The sequence below is a fragment of the Eleginops maclovinus genome, chromosome 8 (genome assembly GCF_036324505.1).
Source record: "Eleginops maclovinus isolate JMC-PN-2008 ecotype Puerto Natales chromosome 8, JC_Emac_rtc_rv5, whole genome shotgun sequence".
Taxonomy (NCBI): Eukaryota; Metazoa; Chordata; class Actinopteri; order Perciformes; family Eleginopidae; genus Eleginops; species Eleginops maclovinus.
The window spans coordinates 9,195,926-9,215,515 of record NC_086356.1 but is presented as its reverse complement, the minus strand read 5'-3'; the positions used below and the strand labels follow the sequence as shown (position 1 = coordinate 9,215,515).

General features: G+C 40.1%; 1 protein-coding gene across 5 annotated transcripts; it reads right to left on the bottom strand.

Annotated features, from left to right (window-relative positions):
- Window positions 1-611: 611 nt before the first annotated feature.
- LOC134868539 (calcium/calmodulin-dependent protein kinase kinase 2) lies at window positions 612-19,530 on the bottom strand. Of its 5 annotated transcripts, none has more exons than XM_063889755.1 (18): window positions 19,194-19,530; window positions 14,914-15,234; window positions 14,460-14,801; window positions 12,267-12,314; window positions 11,283-11,336; window positions 9,695-9,746; window positions 9,425-9,558; window positions 8,975-9,011; window positions 8,784-8,805; window positions 8,599-8,687; window positions 7,589-7,788; window positions 7,352-7,405; window positions 7,209-7,282; window positions 6,873-6,960; window positions 6,273-6,404; window positions 5,276-5,379; window positions 4,463-4,516; window positions 612-3,059 (listed from the first exon to the last, which is right to left on the bottom strand). In XM_063889755.1, the coding sequence occupies exons 2-18, from the start codon at window positions 15,181-15,183 to the stop codon at window positions 2,987-2,989; spliced, it is 1,827 nt and encodes a 608-aa protein (XP_063745825.1). In that variant the 5' UTR covers window positions 15,184-15,234; window positions 19,194-19,530; the 3' UTR covers window positions 612-2,986. The 5 variants fall into 5 exon arrangements, with proteins under 5 accessions (XP_063745825.1, XP_063745826.1, XP_063745829.1 ...); XM_063889756.1 differs by having other exon boundaries at window positions 14,965-15,234; window positions 19,194-19,528; XM_063889759.1 differs by lacking the exon at window positions 4,463-4,516 and having other exon boundaries at window positions 612-3,101; window positions 19,194-19,529.
- Between the last annotated feature and the right edge of the window lie 60 nt (window positions 19,531-19,590).

Sequence of the window (19,590 nt, the reverse complement as noted above, 5' to 3'; positions counted from 1 at the left end):
TTCTTGCCACTACATCTGCATTTGTTAAGTCTTGAGTAAACAATCATTACATTGAATCATTTTCTAAATGGAAAAATGCCTTTTAATATTTCAAACTAATGTAGTATTTCTAATTGTAATACATATTATATATATAATATATACTATTTCTAATGTAAACAGTATTTCTCTTCTATAAGGGAGACCAATATATTAAACCAAGTCTGATTAAGATGAAACGGTCAAACTTTTTTTTAAATTTTTTTAGACAACTTGATTAACAATAGCATCTAGTGGCAACCAGAGGTACTACAGCTTGGGTCATTTTCTACATTTAAATGCACGTGTCCTCGAGCTATCTCACCTTTTTACTAACTAGGTAATCCTGTAACAAACGGCACATTAAGTACGTACAGTGTTAATGCAGCAGATGTTTAAATACATTACCTTTAAAGCAAAATATGGCACATGTATGTCCTGTCGTCATATGCAAGGAAGGAACAAAATGTGATATTCAGGCTCTCAGGAGTCTCCTTCAGCCTGTGAAATATTACGGTACACAGCACCCACTAGTGGTGTATTTCAGGAACTGCTAACACAAAGCTCAAAAACACTCAACACCAAAAACATCAGAAAGGCAATAATATTTTATTCAAAGATGAACAAGATACAGTATGTATAGAATAATTAGTTTACAGGTCCCGTTTATGTTTTATCAAGGACCTCTCATGCTATGACAATACAGTGGTATGTGTGCAGTATGTTGGCATGCATTTAGTGGAGTAGAGCCCCCAAAGCTCAAATAAATGTACACTCAGAATGCAAAACCATGTGATTAATAAAGGTGAATCACTTAGCCTGGCCCTCTGAAAGAAACACGAATTGAAACCAACTCGAAGTTAAAATATTATATATATTAATCTTACAGCTTTATGTCACACCCAAACCGCTCTTGATCCTCATGAAGGGCAAAATAACTTCAAAAGTGGAATTGCCCGTCTTATTTTTCCCAACGTAACTTCATTTTATTTAACAACAGCAACTAATTCAGAAAAATGTCTTTGAATTTTTAAAAGAGGTGACATTTACAGTACAACACAAATTGAGTCATTTCTGCACTTATCTGTCCAAATAAAGGGCATTAAAACATAATTGTCTATCATTACTGAGCTTTATCATTAAGTTAAATTATCATTAAGTAAAGAACAATCTAATCTGGATTTGCAGCACTTTACTGTAAGGAGCAAGACCTAATTGCATCTTTTTGGAAACACATGGATAAACAAAAACAAAGTGGAATCACACCCAGCCACTGTGTGTGACACCCTGCCAGAGAGAACACGTCATATGCATAGTGCTAGTCTTAGAAAACAGACAGACGAGAGTGACATGTCAGTAGTAAGTAACAAAAAAATGGAGTCCCTTTCTCATACATTCAACACAAGCGTGCTGAATAATTAAAATGTGGAAGCATTACATGGTATATTTAATATTGTGTCAATATTCTATGTTGGAGATGCATCAATTGCCTTTATCTGCATTTACACTAACAAAATGAGAAGGTGGAAGAAAAGTTGAAGATGAATTTTTACTGCTTAAAACATCAATAAGTAAAAAAGTAACTTACAACTCATTTGAAATATTTTCAGGCCGGCCTTGATCAGAGATGACTATGTTTTTTTTTCTACAGATACATCATGCATAGATTTGTACAAAGAGTCTGCAGCGGCACTATGCATCTTTCTCAAGATGTACATTAGTAGCCAGGTCTAAGAACAAAACAGTTTAAAGGTTTGTTTTCTTTACTGTACTCTATTTTACAAAGTTAGACATAATTTGATGTTTTTGGTGTCCTGAAAATACAAAACAAATAAAACAAGGACATTCAAAATTTCAACTTGAGGTTCAATAGTTATGATTTTCTGTTTTCAGTCTACATTAAAAAACACATGACACAGTTGAAACTCAGCATCACAACACACAACCAAATAACTGGAAAAGTAAAAAACAACAACATTTGAACCATTGCAGACAGAATGATTTTGTACCAACACATTCTGTTTTTTTCTCATATGCATTTGGTAGATCAGTACCATTGTTACTCAATTCGTTGAAGCTGTATCACTTTAAAAAATATACAGCAAACATCTAAGAATCATATCAAAAGAACTTGCTTTGCAAAAGAAAAACTCTTTTTTTTAAGCTATCTTATATGCAGTATGCTCACAAAGCACTAAATATCAACTATTTTAAAGCTTTCTATTGATTGTAATAAAGTCATAAAGAGACGGTGAAAATTGTGTCAAACGTGTGGCTATGAGCGTGCAAATGTTTCATACATAGCTTATAGGGTGTTTGCATTGGTAATGTAAACACATGCATTCAATGAAGTAAACATTTCTTCACTCCCCTTTTTTCATTTTGGGAAAAACTGTACAGATTCCTCACTTTAAAATATGTTACAAAACTGGGCCCTGCTCCTCTGAAGCAGAAAGAACCAGACAATCATTGTCAAGAAAACCTGCTCCACAACAGAGGAAGTCGAGTTGATGATGAAGACAACCATCCCTCCTCATAACACCCACCACCATCGCCTGTTCCCGTGCCCTGTATACCTGAAAGAATTGTCGAGTAAAGACAAGGAGAACACAAGTGGCAAGACTACAAGGAAACACTGTACAGTTGAAGCCTGAGACAATGCATGCTGGGACTATAAACGCATGCGGGATGAAGAGGAGCAGAGTGGGTCAGGCAATAAACGATGAAGAGGATCCTCTCATGGAATTCTCCCATAGGACAGTCCCACAACCTGCAAGCTGAGCCTTTTTAAGAGGAGAGAAAATCTTCAAAATTGTTCATAGATCCTTAACTTCTTTTTTTTTCTGCACCCACCGTACGTCCACCTTCCAGGAAATGTACACAGGTGTGAGCTGCCAGTATAAAACTGTGAGTAAAGGGTGGTGTTTGCAGGCAGGAAGATAACACTGAACATCAGGAACCCTCTGCATCAGGAGAGAGCCTCGTCCTCTCCCACGTAGGGCAGCTCCAAAGTCCTCATGCCATCCCCGCTCTCCTGTTTCCTAAGACACCAACCGGAGACACAGCATGGTTATAGCACAGCACTGAAGGAAAAGAGAGATGAGCTACTGTTAGCTTAGCTACGTTAAGGAACTGAAGCCGACCGTTTAATTGTTACATAATGCGAGGCAGCGAGCACTGAGGAAACGCTGTTGGGCAAGTTTACTCATCGTACACATGGGGAAACTGAGGAAAATAAAGAAAAGGGGGAAAAAAACAGAGAAGTAAGGGGGTTGGGGGGGTGTTCTATTAAAGAAGTTAATCATTCATGTCCAGGAGAGACACAACAGCTATTAGTTTACAGCTCCTTTGGATAAGGGCTCCATGCAAAGGAACAACTCATCAAGGTAAATGGAGGCTGTGGGCTTTTGATGAATGAGCGAAAGCTGCTTAAAAAAGCTACTTTGTGTTTTGAATGCATCTGCCAGGCATCGATTCAACTGTAATTTAATTGTTTGGTTTTTTTAAATGAACTTTAAGCGATCATTTTGATGTTTTGAAGCCTACAGTAGATGGCGCTCAGCACATCCCCAGTTTTGGGAAATGGACAGGAGTTAAGTCGCTGGAGTTGAGCAGTGTACCGCTGTGGACAGAGAGCAGCAGAAAAACAGATTTAAGGCACCTAAAAAAACGATTTCTGAAAAAAATCAATATCTGTTCTTCAAGTAAATAATATATTTATATACTTTCACAGCTTTGTCTGGTGTACCGCTGCCTTGACTCTTCATTTTGTTTGTGTTATTGTTTGTGGTGTTTAAAGGTTAAGTTTTTATTTACCAAAGTCACACAATAATATAACAGTGATTAATTCAGTATGGAGGCTTGGAATGGGCTGTCCAATATCTAGTGAAGACATAGAAATATAAAAAAATAAGCTTGAACTGATATTCATTTTTTTGGGCCTTTCTTATAGGTGGCTCAAAGTTTTGCTGCGACACCCGCCCACTGCAGGACATTGGTTTGCTCCCAGCCCTATAATATTACGCATAACTCCACAGAACAGGTGAATAAAGAATAAAAAAGATTGAGCCACTTGTCATGGCTGGGTTTGTACAAAAAACTCAAATTAAGCTCTCATTGTGTAAATGAATGTATTTATTTTAGTTTGTTATTAAGTCAAATGGGATTGTCTGCACCTCACAGCACATGCTTCACCCAAAGCGTCCTCAGAAATAAAATATGAAGCAAATCATAATACAGAAACTGCTTGCTCTGAAACACAGCGCAACCTTCCCAAACATGGCTTGTCCAAACACCCGTAAAGAGAACAGGCTAGTTTACAAACTCGATGCACGAGAGCATTTCACTATTAAAGCCATCTTGAGGAATATAGATGCTTGAATCATGCTTGGGGTCTTAAAGTAAACCATCTGCAGCAGGCAGCGGTTCTCCTCACATTATTTACCTTGTTTGGTTACAATGAATGTAGCAGTATCTCACATTGCCTGCTCTGCCTTTCCTGCAGGCCAGGAGGGGGGGGGGGGGAGACATAATAACAGGGTTCTTAACTTACATTAGCTGGCTTTAATATAACAGTACAACAGGACCCAGCAGCTCTAAGTGAGATCATGCTGGTGATAGCACAAGCTATTTACTCTTTATAATAGTGTTGCACGGTGCACCGGTACTAGAAAGGTATCGCGATACCCTGCCGTTAAAAACGCAACGATTCCACCTTTTCATTAGTATCGGTACTTTAAGAATGACATTTGTTTAATAAGAGTCGTATTTCCTGTGTGTGTTAAGCGCTCTGCTTCCACTCCCTGCAGCCGTGCCTGCAGTGCCTCCCCTTTCTCATGCACGCCCTAGCTGTCATATCATGTGACAAAACGAGAGCATGGCTGCAAGTGCGAGTGGTATTGCCGATGCGCCTCGGCTTGGTGAAAAAAAAATGCAAGAAACCAAATTTGGAAATATTTTGGTCACATCTCTGCTGATGGAGAACAGCTCTACATGATCACCGCCGCAGCTCCGCCCGTTATGACGGGACCCGGTTCAAGGAGCAAAACACGCACTTCAAGTTTTTTCCAGGTTTGAAATAAAGCACAATAAAGACATTTAAGACGGTTTCTCCTTTTTTAAGAAAAGTATCGAAATCCCAATTCTTGACTTGGTATCGGTATTGAAACAAAAATGTTGGTATCGCGACAACACTACTTTATAATACTGCTAGAGACAAGTGTTCAGCATCTGCTGCGTGTCTGTAAACAACCCTTACGTGAGAGTTTGCCCCGGGGCACCGAGACTGCTGCGGTCCTCTTTACGAGCCCAGTCAAAGGGGTTCCCAAAGGAGCGCTTCCTCAGCATGGTTCTCACCAGTATCTGGAAAAGGAAAGTGAATAATAACACACATATTTGAAAGTATGCTAAGAAATGCAAAGTAGAAGGAGCTTCACTCCTATTTTAAAATGAGTTATACACTTCATAAAGATAATTCATTACCACTAGTTAAGTTAAGTTATATATTTAACTAAAATTCAAAGAGGTCCAGTTATTCAGTCACTGGACCTCTTCCTCCCAGTAAAGGTATTAACCCGAAAAGTATCTACATTGCATCATAAAGTCTAGTAAAACACATTTCCATTTCATTTCAACAGTGTTTATTTTCACAGTATTGTACTTTTAATTGGACTGCTCATGTTAAAAAAAAAAATAGCTACCTTCAAGTGAAATAGAACAACACAATATCTTCTGAATAAAATAAATAAAAAGTGTCTTTAGGAAAGAATCAGAGAAAAAAATGTATTTGTATGTAATGCACATACGGAGCAGAGGTCACTGTGCTGTGACAATACGTGGCAGCATGACAGCAGGTGTGATGATCTGGGTCTAATGACTTTCTATTTTCACTTTGTTAGGTGGCGGCAAGGTGTGTGTATAGTTTAAGTCCTTACAACTTAACTGTAAGTTAGAGGAAATCACACACTAAACAGCACTGACAGGCTTTCAATCCATCTGAGAGAGTTAAGTGTTTCGCAGCATTTGGCAGTAGTAAAAATAAATCTGAGAACTAAATGAGTCATACATCTGCTCTAACACAGAGTGAAGGCAAACCAGTAGGTGGCAGAGGTGTAGTGGAGCTGTTGAAATGTGAAAAATAGTAAGAGAATAAATGATAAAATGCCCTTGAGAAGCATTGTTTCTCGGATCAGACCTTGTATGCATCTCTCCGGGTAGCAGAAGTGTGTTCTGTGTTCATTGATGAGTCTACTCACCACTGTGGCCAGGCTGGGGATGTGTTTCACAGAATTCTCCACCTCCTCCTCCGTCACCTCAATCAGCATACAACAGTTGTCGTCCTCCGGAGGAAGAGGCTCAGCTCCGTGCCTCGTCACCCACGGGTGTACCTGGACGCGCAAACACGAGGAGAACAATGGCGTACGTCGGGTATTACATTACAAACACAGAATCTCTGAACGGAGGCACATCGAGACACATGTGTCTGAAGGTACTGCAAGTGAAGCTTTGCCAGAAACAAGTTATTGAGAGCTTTCATAAATGTCGTATGTGAGTTTACATAGAAAAAGAACATACAAAATGATCTTATGACTGTATTGCCAAGGATCTGAAGCTGACACAAATTTCATTTTGACATTACGGAACATCTTTTCTCCAATTATAACAAAAAAGGTTTGTATAACACCAAAGCAAACATAACTGAGGAATCATTCTGCACTGGTCTCTATTCATTTAAAGCCATTAACACATTCGGTGATTCCCCATTTGCTACAAGTAGTTTGCAGTTCTCTCTGCAATGTAAATGTGCTTGAATGCAATATAATGTGAAAATGCAGTTTACAGGAACGAGTGGTTACCTTAATCTGAGGGATTGATATTCTGGTCTCTGGATTCTTGTCCAGCATTTTCAGCAACAAATCTTTGAGATCATCTGAGATGTCAGCACTGATGAGGTAGGCAGAAATGTGATCTCCAGATTATATAATGCACATTTCAATCATAGTTTTGTAAATTAAAAGATGTAAAACTGCAATTTAATCAAATAAACCAGAGATTCTCTGTAGGACCCAGTACATTAATTGCACTCCTTGTGTCCTAGTTAAACACCACAAAACAATGTTATATGTTGAGCTATAACATATAATAACCTTTATATTTCATGGTAATTTATTAGAATGAATCTTTTCACCCACTTTTCAGGTAACTCCACAGGTTGCGTCTTGATTTTCTGATGCAGACTAACAATGCGCTCGTCCATAAAAGGACACTGTGAATGAAAGCAGAATCAGCTGACTGTCTTTCATCCATAATCCATTTTACCAAAGCACACACTCACCACTCCAAAGACGAAGCAGTAAAGCGTCACTCCCATGGCCCAAACATCCAAAGCCTACACGTAGAAAAACATGATATAAATATTATGTCAAGAAATAGTTTCCTCAGTGTATGATAGTTGAACTACACCACTGTACAAGAAAGGAGAACTGTGACTATGCATTGAGCAAAAAACAAGGATATGTGCATTTCTCCACATCGTCCCCAGAGAGCAGTAGTTAGTCAAATGTTCATCCACCTTTCCGGAGAAGTTCTTCCTGGTTTCAGAGAGCGCTTCAGGGGCGAGGAAGGCAGGCGTTCCCACTGTGCTGGTTAGCAGAGCATCAGCGCCCTCAAACTGGTTACTGACTCCAAAGTCTGCGATCTTGATGTGTCCATCTTCTCCCACCAACAGGTTAGAGGGTTTCACGTCTCTGTGGATGATCCTCTGATAATGCACTGTTGGAACAGAAACATCACAGACACATTTTACAGCAACAAGAGGAACTCTGCTTAAAACATGGAGAGAGCAGGCCATAAAATAGCATCTTCACCTATTCTGTATGTTTCATTGTAAACACATCAGTTGTTGGCTGGCGGTGTAAAATGAATAATGGCTCATGTAGAAATCAGTGGAAGTTGTCAGGAAGCCGGATTACCATATGGGCAATTAAAGATAATACAATGTATTTTTTCAACCTAACCACTTAGCCTTGTTCAGTTTCATTATAATAAGAGAGAATTGAGGTCCAGGGTTCCTGCTGCAGAGCCCTGCCTGTCCTCTTAGTGTTAGTCTCCTAGACGACACATTGAGCAAAAGCTTTTCTGCTGTGTTGAGATACATTAAGAGCCACTGAGCTGAGGTGAAATGAGCCTTGTGGTTGGCTTGAATCAAGAACGGCAAAAGATATGTGTAAATGGCATGGAAGAACTGAAGCATCAGGGTAGACCGAGATACGGAAACCGTTCATCTTGATACCACGAGTACAGTTCATTTTGGGATACTATTGTGCCTAATTACCAGTATTTGTCATTTTTATTTCACAAAGGTTATGGTATTAAGAATCAAGCACATGTTCAGAATAAAGGTTGGACAATTTAAAACGTACTGACTTTCCTTGATATATTTTATAAAGCAGTATCTTAGAAAATACAGCAGCTGTAGTAGTATTGAATCCGCTTAAATCAAAGAGTTTTCTGGATGCATAACAGCTCATTATTATTGCTACCATGCAGTCACAGATTGACGGAAGTTTTGAAAGGACTCACGATACTCGATTCCCCGGAGCAGATCTTGGAAGTAAAAGCGTGACTGGTCCTCACTGAAAGGCTTATCTGTCGGCACCTCCATGACAGCCCTGAATACATAAACGAACACACAATTAGCAATCACAACTAATGAGATTGAGCTCATTCCAGTGACACATTCATTTCCACAAAGAGGCTTAGCTTACCCTTGCTTGACCAGCTCGAACACTGAGACAGAGACACAGACGAGTTAGAGATGAAAGCTTAAAATACCTTTTTAAATGGTTTCAAATACATTTATTTCATGCTTGCTTTATGCATGACTGTTGGTGTATGTGTGTGTGTGCGTGCGTGTGTGTGTGTTGTTCTGAAGGCTAACTGTCTGGCCACAACTTACCCATGTACAGATGGTCCTCGCTGGGGTCATCCAAAACCTGGCAACAAATCACAGAGACATGGAAATGAGCGTAAACTTGCACACACACATGGATCATCATTTGTATGCACGCACATACAGTTCTGTTGTACGTGATGCTCCTAAAAGGGGCTGGGAGGTAAAAAAAAATGGATTGTTGCTTTGTTCTCTATTTTTCCTCTTTCTGTGACACTGCTGAGGCATCTCTCCAAATTGTTCCATTAGAGAGTTGGCAACATACCTTTGTAGTGCTTTACAGAGAAAGGCTTCATTTAAAAGACATTAGCATTAACTAAAACAAATGTTGTCACTTAAATATCATGTTTTTATTTCCTTATAACACCTGCATATAAACTTCTTCCTGAAATGAAGCCACTATGGATTATAAAATGTTGAGTTAAGATACTGTGATACACAATTCACAGCCCCTACCTCTACTAGCTTCACCACATTGGAATGGTCTAGCTTTTTCAGGATGGCAATCTCTTGATAGACCCGCTCCAGGGGTCCTTTGAGCTGAGGGGGTCCCTCAGGGCCTGCTTTGGCTCCACGAGGAGGAGGTCTCCCTGACAGAAGAGAGAGACAGGATAGGAGGACAGACAGGGTTTGGGTATTAACGCGCTGTGTTCATGTACCACTGAAGCATTAACAGAGACTGTGCTCTCTGCTGTTTAAACCATCTGCCCCTGGCTCTGGACTTACGTGGGAAACCTGCCTGCCTCATCAGCCTCTTCTTGGACAACACCTTCATCGCCTACGGGAGGGAACGGGAGATGGATTTGGACAGAGGGGGAGGATAAGAGTAAGAGGCAGAGGCGGAGTGGGAGAGCAAAGTGGGCAAGAGAGCCAGAGAAAATATGAACAGAAAGGCAGACAAAGAAACCGAGTAAGACATCTGACTCCCACTCACACACCTACAAATGAGTATCTCTACATCCCTCTCCTCGCCTTGAACATCCTTTGTGTACTTTTTGTGAGTAAAGACTTGAAAGCATCATCAGCACACTAGCTTATAAAAGCTAAACTGAGAAGAATCCAGGGGCAAAATTTGCAAAATACACACCTGCCTCATTAATCCTTCTTTAAGAAATACTTCTAAAATAGTAGTCCTTATAGCAGTGTTTGTCAGCTTTAATTCATACAATGAGCTTTAATTCATATAATATACGTGAAGCTGCTGTCTCACAGAACATGGGTTTTAACTCATATTATGTATTTAACAGTTTTAATAGCAACATTTCCTTTACAGTTGGTCTTTGCATCTTTTAATCGTTTAACCTTTATTATAATTATGGAGTTTTTTACATATATCTTTACTTAGATTTTATAGGCTTTTATATTTCTGCATTGATTCACTTAGTCTTGTGTTTTATTTTCAGACAGGAGTCAATATTTATTTTATTATCATTCCTTTTACCTGAATGTGTTTCTTAACCTGTAAAAATGTGGTTGTTTTTTATTGCTATGCTGCACGTATCTGAAAAGGTCTCCATCTGATCGGAGGGGAATTTCTTGTTGTTTATTTTTAACCTGTGATGTGTGCCATTTTGTAAAGCACTTTGAGGGGCACATGTTGTATGAAAAGTGCTATATAAATAAAGTTGTATTATTATTATTATTATTATTATTATTATTATTATTATTATTATTATTATTATTATTATTATTATTATTATTATAACAGTAAACAACAAGTGGATATACGCAACACATGCATGGTAAACAGAATTCAGGATTTTTGCTCAGTTTCTGACAAGACTCCTACATTTCTAATTCAAGAGTTGCTAAAAATCACAGCATTTCTCAGTTTTTCCCTTTTCAAAGTTATTAAATTGGATAAGTTGGAAAATAGGCACAAATTAAAGGTTGCTTATAGTGTGTGACAGCAGATAATTTCCCTGTTCAGGGGAAATAAGCCTCAACGCCCCTCAGTTATTATGGCAATGATATAATCACTCAGTGAAAGCGACATGTGGGCTTTGTCACTTGGGAGGAATATTAAAATAATCCTCATGTCATTGCCAGTCAACATCATGCAGCTTAATGAGAAGTGCAGGAATAAACGGGAACAGCAGAGAGAGAATCTGAACCGACGTGTTATTTCAGCACGCAGCCAGGCACAATTAACATGTCCAGATGTGGAGGACGAAGTCACACCAGTTAATGTGGCGAGGGGATTGGATAATTATGAGCTATATCTCTGTCTGTGTGACGAGTGATTAGGAATGAGAGAAATGGAGACAGTGCTAATAGATGGGGGAGAAAGCACATCTCTGTGTGGAGGACTCACATAGTATGTGTTGTCATCCTCATTGTAGGCCAGCTTTACAACGCCATAGGAGCCCTGGAACAGGAATAAGTGAAAAAAAAAAAAGAAGAAAGGAACAGAAACCAAAAAATGTGAGAATAAGCAGCTGCCATTTTTGATGTGAAAGAAAAACACATCACAGTTAATAAATAGAGATACACAGGATACACAAACATACACACGGGGGAAGTGTGTGGGCTGACAGTGTACACTGAAAGAGTACCAGCTGCTTCAAAGTGAGAACAGAGAAAGTCGAATCATCTCTCCCTCTCTCTTTCATTTTGGATTTCAGGCTTATTAAGGAAACTGGATCTGGTTTATGCTATCAAGCTCCTCTGCCCACACATACACACACACACATACACACACACACACACACACACACACACACACACACACACACACACACACACACACACACACACACACACACACACACACACAAAGGAAATACAGGATATAAACTAGGCCCAATTAGCAGCCTGTGTGCACAAATTCACGCCCAAAAAACAAACAAGAGATAAGAGGCAGGAGCAGAATGGAGAGGCAGCAGAGTGTCCCAGAGACAATCTGATAACAACCGTCTTGAAAGGCTCTATTTGTCTCAGCAAAACCACACAAATTAACACGTCTGCCCTCATGCAGAAATTCACAGCAGCCGTGCACATTCTGTCTTATGAAACCCACAATCTACGTCCTGCACACACACATACTGAGCTTAGTCTTGTGCAACCCTTAGAGAGCGCTATTTATACCAGCAGCCTCTCGCCCAAACTCTGCCATGGCCTGGGAGTCTACTCAGAGTTTGGAAAATGAGGACAGCTGGAAGAGAGCGGAGAGCAGAGGCTGTTAATGTGTGTCCTCGATGATACGCGCTACTTGACAGACATGCAGTAGGCGGGAGGGAGAGAGAAAAATGGGAGAGTCAGTGAAAGGGAGCAATCAGGGAGTTGTCTCTGACGGTACCTTTCCAATCTCATCCTTCAGCTTGTACTGGTTGAGCTGAACGCAGTCCTTGAAGAGAGAAAGAAGAGAGGACAAAAACGGTTTCTTTACAGATGAAATCACATCAGGTATTTAAGATATAGCAAAGTAAATCAAAAGCATTCTTAGAAATCTGCTCTCCCTAAGTATGCCATACTAAATCCCGTCCATTACAATTTCCTTCCACACAATTTTCTTTTTTACCTTTTCAATTTTCCAAATGCAGCATTTTGCACATCAGTATTTCTAAGTGTCTCTAAATCCGACTCGTCTGCTGTGCTTGTCAACTTGAAAGCCGTCCCTGTCTTTAAAATATCTACAAATCCATATTTGAGACTTGACAGGTAGCTACCCAGCTATCACAGCGTTCCAGTTTATCTTGAAGTCTTCAGAGGCAGTCTATCAGAGGTGTATTCAAATCAAGTGTGGATTTAAGACAAAGTGTGATTAAACACATTCAGTGCAGAGAACAAGCTGCAGCCAGCCCACAGAGAATGACTCATACAAACACCTGGGGATACACCTACTAACCAGCCTTTCATTGAAATAATACTTTGAAATGTAATTAATTAATTTAATTAATTTCACTGGTCATTGAACCAGATAATAAAAAAATCTGAGTGCCAAGAAAAATAGTAAGATTATTTGAAAACATACATTTAGAGAAGTAACAATGAACCACAGCATGATATGACCCGTAACTGAGTCAGGTCATTTACAGGATATTAATTAAACACCATAACAGGATTATTCAAACCTATTTTTAAATGATTTCAACTCGTTCAAATTTGCACTGCAATTTATGATATACTTCACATTTTGTATTTGTCAGTCATATTTATATTTTTGGGTATTTCTAGATTAAACATTTTTTAAATGTATTTAAATGTTATATCAACATTTTTAAATTCATTTTTAAAAGAGTTCTATATTTACAGATTTTTATTATTTTTGGGGGGGCCTTCATTACAGTTATAGATATGAAATGGGGAGACAGAGGGGATGACACACGGCAAATGGTCCAGAGCCGATTGGGGACTAAACCCCAGTACATGGGCTGCCAGATCTACCAACTGAGCTTTATGGCAGCCCATATTTTCTGATGTTGACAACTTAATTTGTCATTGTTTTTGTATGAACCGGTTCTCATCTCCTTTATGGATATCATGTTCTAAATATAATCCAGGAGCCCCTCTGCAGCCCACTAAGGGGGGTTCTACTTACATGTACAGGTATCTGCATCTACGTGAACTACAGCTATGATCTACCGAGACAGTAACACCTTACCTTTGCTTCCACAAAGTTCTCTCTTTATCAGTGTGCTGCTGCTCTGAAGACAAATGCACATGCAGGTCTGCTTACTTTCAGACGAGTATGAAGCTGATGTTCTGATATCTAACAGATGTTCAATAGGAGCACAAGTTAGTTTGTTCATTCATGTGTAGCACCGTATGCAATGTAGTCCTCAAGGGAGTTAACTGTTCAGATGGTGCAGCAGTGCAAATTATATAATCCCAATTATTATTACAGAGGCTGGGAGTAGCATCATTTTGGATAATTTCTTGGGATTTGTTCATTAAAATATTAAGGTCAGCCAGCGGTATAACAGTAAGTATACAATGTTTTGTGTTAGCAGTAGAGTGGTGGAGGAATGAGTCATAAACCCAGAAATAAGTTATCATTTTAGTTGCTCGTTTTATTTAAAGTGATGTTAGTTAGATGCTTCAAATAAGGTCTGTGGTTGAACACAGGCCTAAAAGTTTAGCAGGTTTTGTTGTCTACTAACATGTGACCAAATTAAACTACTGAAGGTCATCACGCCCGCATAAGTACGCTTTTAGCTGAGCGTTTGTGAGGTGAACTAATGTGACCGTCATGAAGACCGTTTTTAACATAATGTTAGCTTTTTACTTCTGCATTTACTTTCCAACTATTATTAAAAAGTGGTGTCAGTATGTGGAAATGATTCTGCTGTGTGAACATATCATAAATGTGTGTTTCCTACAGGATTAACTTCTGCAAAATATTCAATTCCAATGGAAAAATCCAGTTGGCTTTTATTTATGAAACCCTTGCGATTCTAATTTCAGGCTCTGCCTTCAGATACACTGCATCAAACTATTGACTTTGTTCCGTAATGGTTTTGTTTTCCAAAACCCCAAGGCGGGACCCTACCTGGAGGTCTGTGATGGAAACACTGTGGGACTCCACAGTGGGCCGGCGGGGCAAGCGTGGAGAGGAGTGAGGCGACGTGATGGGAGAGTAGGGTAAAGACGGGTAAATATGGCGCCCGGTGAGTCCCGGTGAGCTGGAGGGTGATGATGCCGTATGCGAGCGCTCCTGCAGGGATAGTTTCCGGTCCGACATGCTTAATCTCCCCCTTTGCTCTTGGCTCCCGGGCAGCAGAGCCGCCGACCGGCCCACCGTGTGGGACAACAGGTCGCAGGAAGGGGTCCGGAAAGAAGCCTTCACAGAGGAAGCCGGCTCAGGCGTCTCCGAACTGTCCATGGCTTCTACCTGAGACATGACACATATAAATCATGAATGAAATGATGAAATGGGGTGTGGTAAAGAAAATAAATGGCCATGTATCATCATATGTCAAAGAATTCATTCAGTAGAAACCCACATTTCCAATTATGCTCCATCTCTGGTGCATGTAGTGCGTGTTTGATCCTACCTCCTCCTCTCCGGGCGGTCTGCTGGATTCGTATTCCGTGACCACGATGAGGGACTCCATGGGGTCTGGGGAGGGCGTCTCGGAGTGGCTGTTCAAAGATGGAGCGGGACAGCTGCACAGCAAATCAGGCAGAGGTTTTGAGGCCTGTGATGGGGGCGCATGACCGCAGGAGGCCGGCGGCTCAGCGGTGGGCCAGGGCGTTACGTGACAAGGAAACATGGTACCTCTTCTTAGCAAAGACAGACAACCACTGCTCCATCAGATGGGAGCCTGGGGGGCAATTGGAGACACAAGAGAAAATTACTTAATAATATAAACATATGGAGAACAACTGTTGGCCTTTTAGACATCTTGAGCAGGTGGAGCTATTATAAAGGCAAAGTGTGCTGGGACAGGGAAACAAAAAAAGGGACAGAAAGAGTACCATCTGCTTTATTTGGACAGCGTCTGTCGTTGCCCTGAAAAAAGAATACTAAACATAAACAATAACAAAAGTAAAATTACAACACTGTTGATCCTTCTCTCTTGACTGACGACTCAATGCACAGAACCCTCCAATCACGGTGTATGTTTGGATACATGGATTGTTTCACAAGTAGCAAGTTTACAAGCACATTTTAAGACTTAAAAAAGCAACGTTATTGTCAGACAATAACCAATGGTTTCCGAGGTTGCATCTAGGCCAATCGATCGGCCTCATTTGCTCTCCACACGTAATATTTAGCTGCACACAATCAAAGCCCGCTCAAATGTCCTCGATCTATACAACTCCGAGTACAAACGGACTGCAGGCACTTACGATACACACCTGGTCAGCTGACAGAGCATACCGTAGGGCACGGTCACTATGAGATGAAGTTTCTACTTTATTTTGGGATTTTTTTGCTGAACAGCTTTTACGGAGTCCTCCACAAACAGGATGCAAGTGGCCAGACTGAAAAACAAATATCAGTCAACAAAAAGCTGGTCTAATCATATTAATTTTCCTTAACTGTCGCAATGCCTGCATTGAATTTCCCTCTGTTTTCAACTGTGGCCATGCAGGAGCAAATTAAAAGGGATAAATTAGAGTTAATATTCACTAGCGGTGAAACATAAGGATATACAGCTCCTACCATATGAAACATCAGCAACGTCTGGATTTTTTCCCCAACACATTTTGTTCGGTGATAATTCATTCATGATTACACGTCTAGTGCCACAAACTTCAGCTCTAAGTAGACAGACTAGATGCGACTATAAAAGCAACAATTCAGTCTGCTTTTATTGTCACTTATAAAACACATTATTTTATGTATGCAGCATCCAACCAAAGCCTTTCTTCTGCATAATTTCAAGAGGGCCATTTCGATCTCTCTCTCTGAGTCCACTCAGCTTATTATCTGCTCATTATCTCTGAGAAGGATGGAGATGGAGAGAGAAGGAAAAGGACGGATAGAAAGAGAAAGACAGAGAGGATCTCTTGGTTTCCAGCATGGTTTTTACAGGATTGTGGTTTGTCAGTGTGTGGGAGCTAAGCAAATCTCACAGACACAGGAAAAGCGAGGGAAGCCACGAGGAAAACAAGACAGTGGGAGCTCCAGCCAAGTTCAGAGAGAGGACCCTGTGTGGGAAGAGACACCCAGGTGGCCTCACTACCTCCATTGCCAGCCTATATATAGTGATATAACTCAGAAAAGCGAAGAAAGAATTGCAGCACATTCACTGAAGAAACTCGTATTGAGCTGTTTCATACTGGAATATACTCCCTTGTCTTCCCGGTAGTCTGTGTCTCTAGCTGCAAAATTGAATTAAACGTGAAATAATTATCAGACATTTACTCCGACAAAACAAAAACAAGGCTACGTTAAGGAGTGTTGATTGTCTCTGGATGAGAGACCTTATATTCTCATCCTAAAAAATCTGTAAAAGTTATTTGCCCTGCATGACCTCTAAGCATTCCTGACTTGTCGCCTTAACCACTAATTTTATAAGATCCTACATTCAAGTACCAGAAAAAAAGGAGACCTGCAAAGCAAGTTAGACCTATAAATACAGTATCACTGCCATACAGAAAAGCAATGTGGAAATGTGCTCAGATTAGTGGACTTGGCCTCAATGGACTAGCGAAAAATAGAGACCCATGACCCTGGATGAAACTGGCAGAGAACCAGCTACAGTATATTTCTTATTTCCACAGAAAAGAGACAACTTACCGAGTTTGACCTACGTTGGTTTCAGATGAATAGTATTCTCACATTCAGGGCAGTTTGCGTTCATGTTCAGAGGTTTTTGTGCAGTTTCTATATTGGTGAAAGTAAAGGTTGTTTCCTCATGCTAATGTATAGCGGTAAACACATTATCACTGTATTTCAGTTCTCCGCCCAACATGGTTTTGATAGGAAATCATCCCTTCAGATCCCTCAGGAAGTGGGTTATTATGTCATTGGTGTCTTAATGTCCAGCAGGATTTGCTGTAGTATGTGACTTCAACAAAAGGAGAAGAGATGCAAGCTGAGTTTCTAAACATGTTCGAATGTCAACAGCCACTATTTAAGACATGGGTTACTCGTCAAACCAGCCTGACACTCTTGACAATCCTTTACGTGCTGAGAAACATACCTAGACATGTATTTGACACAAGCCATGTTTACCCAACACTTAGGCCTACCTCTTATACCAAATTAGAGGGTTGGGGGGCTGGACACACTTTATCCTTGAGCAGAAAATGTCAAATATATAAAGGCTCCCACTACTGTTAAAAGAAGCCTGTGGACTTGGTGGTCTGTAACAGCGTAGCGTTCAGAATATATGTTGTTCCTAGACAATGAAACTGTATATAATAGATGACAAAAACTTCCCTGATCCCTGGTAATCACAGCAGCTAGTCGAAGAATAAGAACTTAGATGCTGCTTACACCAACAGATAATGCCTAGCTCCAGATGCCGTTCTGGACCTCTTATCATACCAAAAGTCATATGACCTTCACTATCTAGGCTGTAGGGGAGGGGGAGAGAGGACTTATCAAAGCTTGTAGGGGGTCCGAGCTTTGTGCAACATTAATAACAACACAGACAAGGCCCCGCAGATATACAATTACAACACGGGGCCATCTGGAGCAGAGGAGGATCCCGAGCTTCATTAAAAGATCAACAGGGCAACCCTGTCAGTGATCTGCGGAGCCGGGCAAGAGATAAGCTCCTGTAAATGGAGGGATGAGCGTCCCCGGGCCAGCTAAACTGCAGTGTTATCACACAAACACAGCTAAATTTGACCGAGTTTCTGAAATTGGCCGTCAAAAAAACTAGAAAATATACCCCAATTTGTCATTGTTGTGACATGAAAATGGTGAGAAATGTGCAACAAAATTGGTTAAATCCCACACAATGAGTCAAAGATATTAATCAACATATCTATTCACCTCTGGTTGATCTTTTTTCATCACATGTCTAAAACTGTAACATGTGTTTTCCAATAGGTTCAATACAAAATAGTATGTAAATACAGACATATTTATGTACAAAACTTTAAAAAACATTAATAGTCCATTTGATCAGAAGCAGAAATATGACATGGTTAATTTCAAGTATGATATGAAGTTTGTCATCCTTTGTTTAACCGAACTGTGTCCTTATAATTGGGCATTCGTTTTAATCACGAATGTTAAGACCTTTACAGTTAAATTAAAGATACAATGAAACATTAGTAATGGTGAACAATAACATTAAAGGAACCACATATAAGATTATCTTCAATAAAAGTCATGTTAATATAACTTTGGTTTCTTAAAGTGCTACACACAACCACAAAGACATCCGTTTACTATGCACAGCCACATCAACTTACTTTTAGCATACCATAAACGCAAACAAACAATAATTCCAAGACTCATTATCTTTTGTTTACTCTTAATTGAATATACTAACAACGGTTTAGCTTTTCTGGTGCACTGATGTATTTCTTATACTCACAACAGAGAACACAAAACATTAATACGGCTAATTGCGTTTTTTTTAATCGATGTTGTCACAAATTCACAGGCTAAAATGAGGGTTAGCTTCGTCTTAGGTCCAAAAAAGCTAACTTTAGCTCAGCTAACGCTAGCAGCTGGCTCATCTGTCAAGATACAGATGTTGTTGGGCAGGAGTCAAGGATGCTAGTGCGACTCAGTATCCTCTATAATACGCCCCAAGACAACGCTACAGAGGACAACAAAAAGCAAAGACTATTTTTTTAAAGTAAGCCTTACCTTAACGTGTTATTTAGGCAACAAGTCTGAATTTTAGGGTGTATTCTCTTCCTTCAGCAGCGGTTCAAGTAGCGTCTGTACCACGACAGACAGACAGCTAGCTAGCAGTGTGAGAGCCCGAGAGCAGATACCCGATGTTGTGATGGACCAATCCCGCCGTGCGCACAGGGTCCCGTGCTTCCTATGGAGGAAGTGTCGGAAATGGGCAGTGTGGTCTTTTAACGTGAATAGTTTCAGCAATATGCTTCATAGAGACCCACACCCGTGGTGGATGTGTAGGCTATCCTTTGTTCTTCTTTCTGTTTAATTCACGACCTCATAATATGAAACACTTCATGGTTCTCGGGGATTTCTGCTACCAGCACTCAATGGTGGATTGGCTCCCTCTTGTGGTGTT

What these genes read in the sequence shown, in the direction of transcription:
- LOC134868539 (XM_063889755.1), bottom strand. Translation starts at nt 15,183, where the DNA reads ATGTTTCCTTGTCACGTAACGCCCTGGCCCACCGCTGAGCCGCCGGCC. An exon ending in TGAAGGATGAGATTGGAAAG is followed by an intron (nt 11,337 to 12,266) that starts GTACCGTCAGAG and finishes TTCCTGTTCCAG; the next exon opens with GGCTCCTATGGCGTTGTAAA. An exon ending in GCTCCGGGGAATCGAGTATC is followed by an intron (nt 7,789 to 8,598) that starts GTGAGTCCTTTC and finishes CTGTTCCAACAG; the next exon opens with TGCATTATCAGAGGATCATC.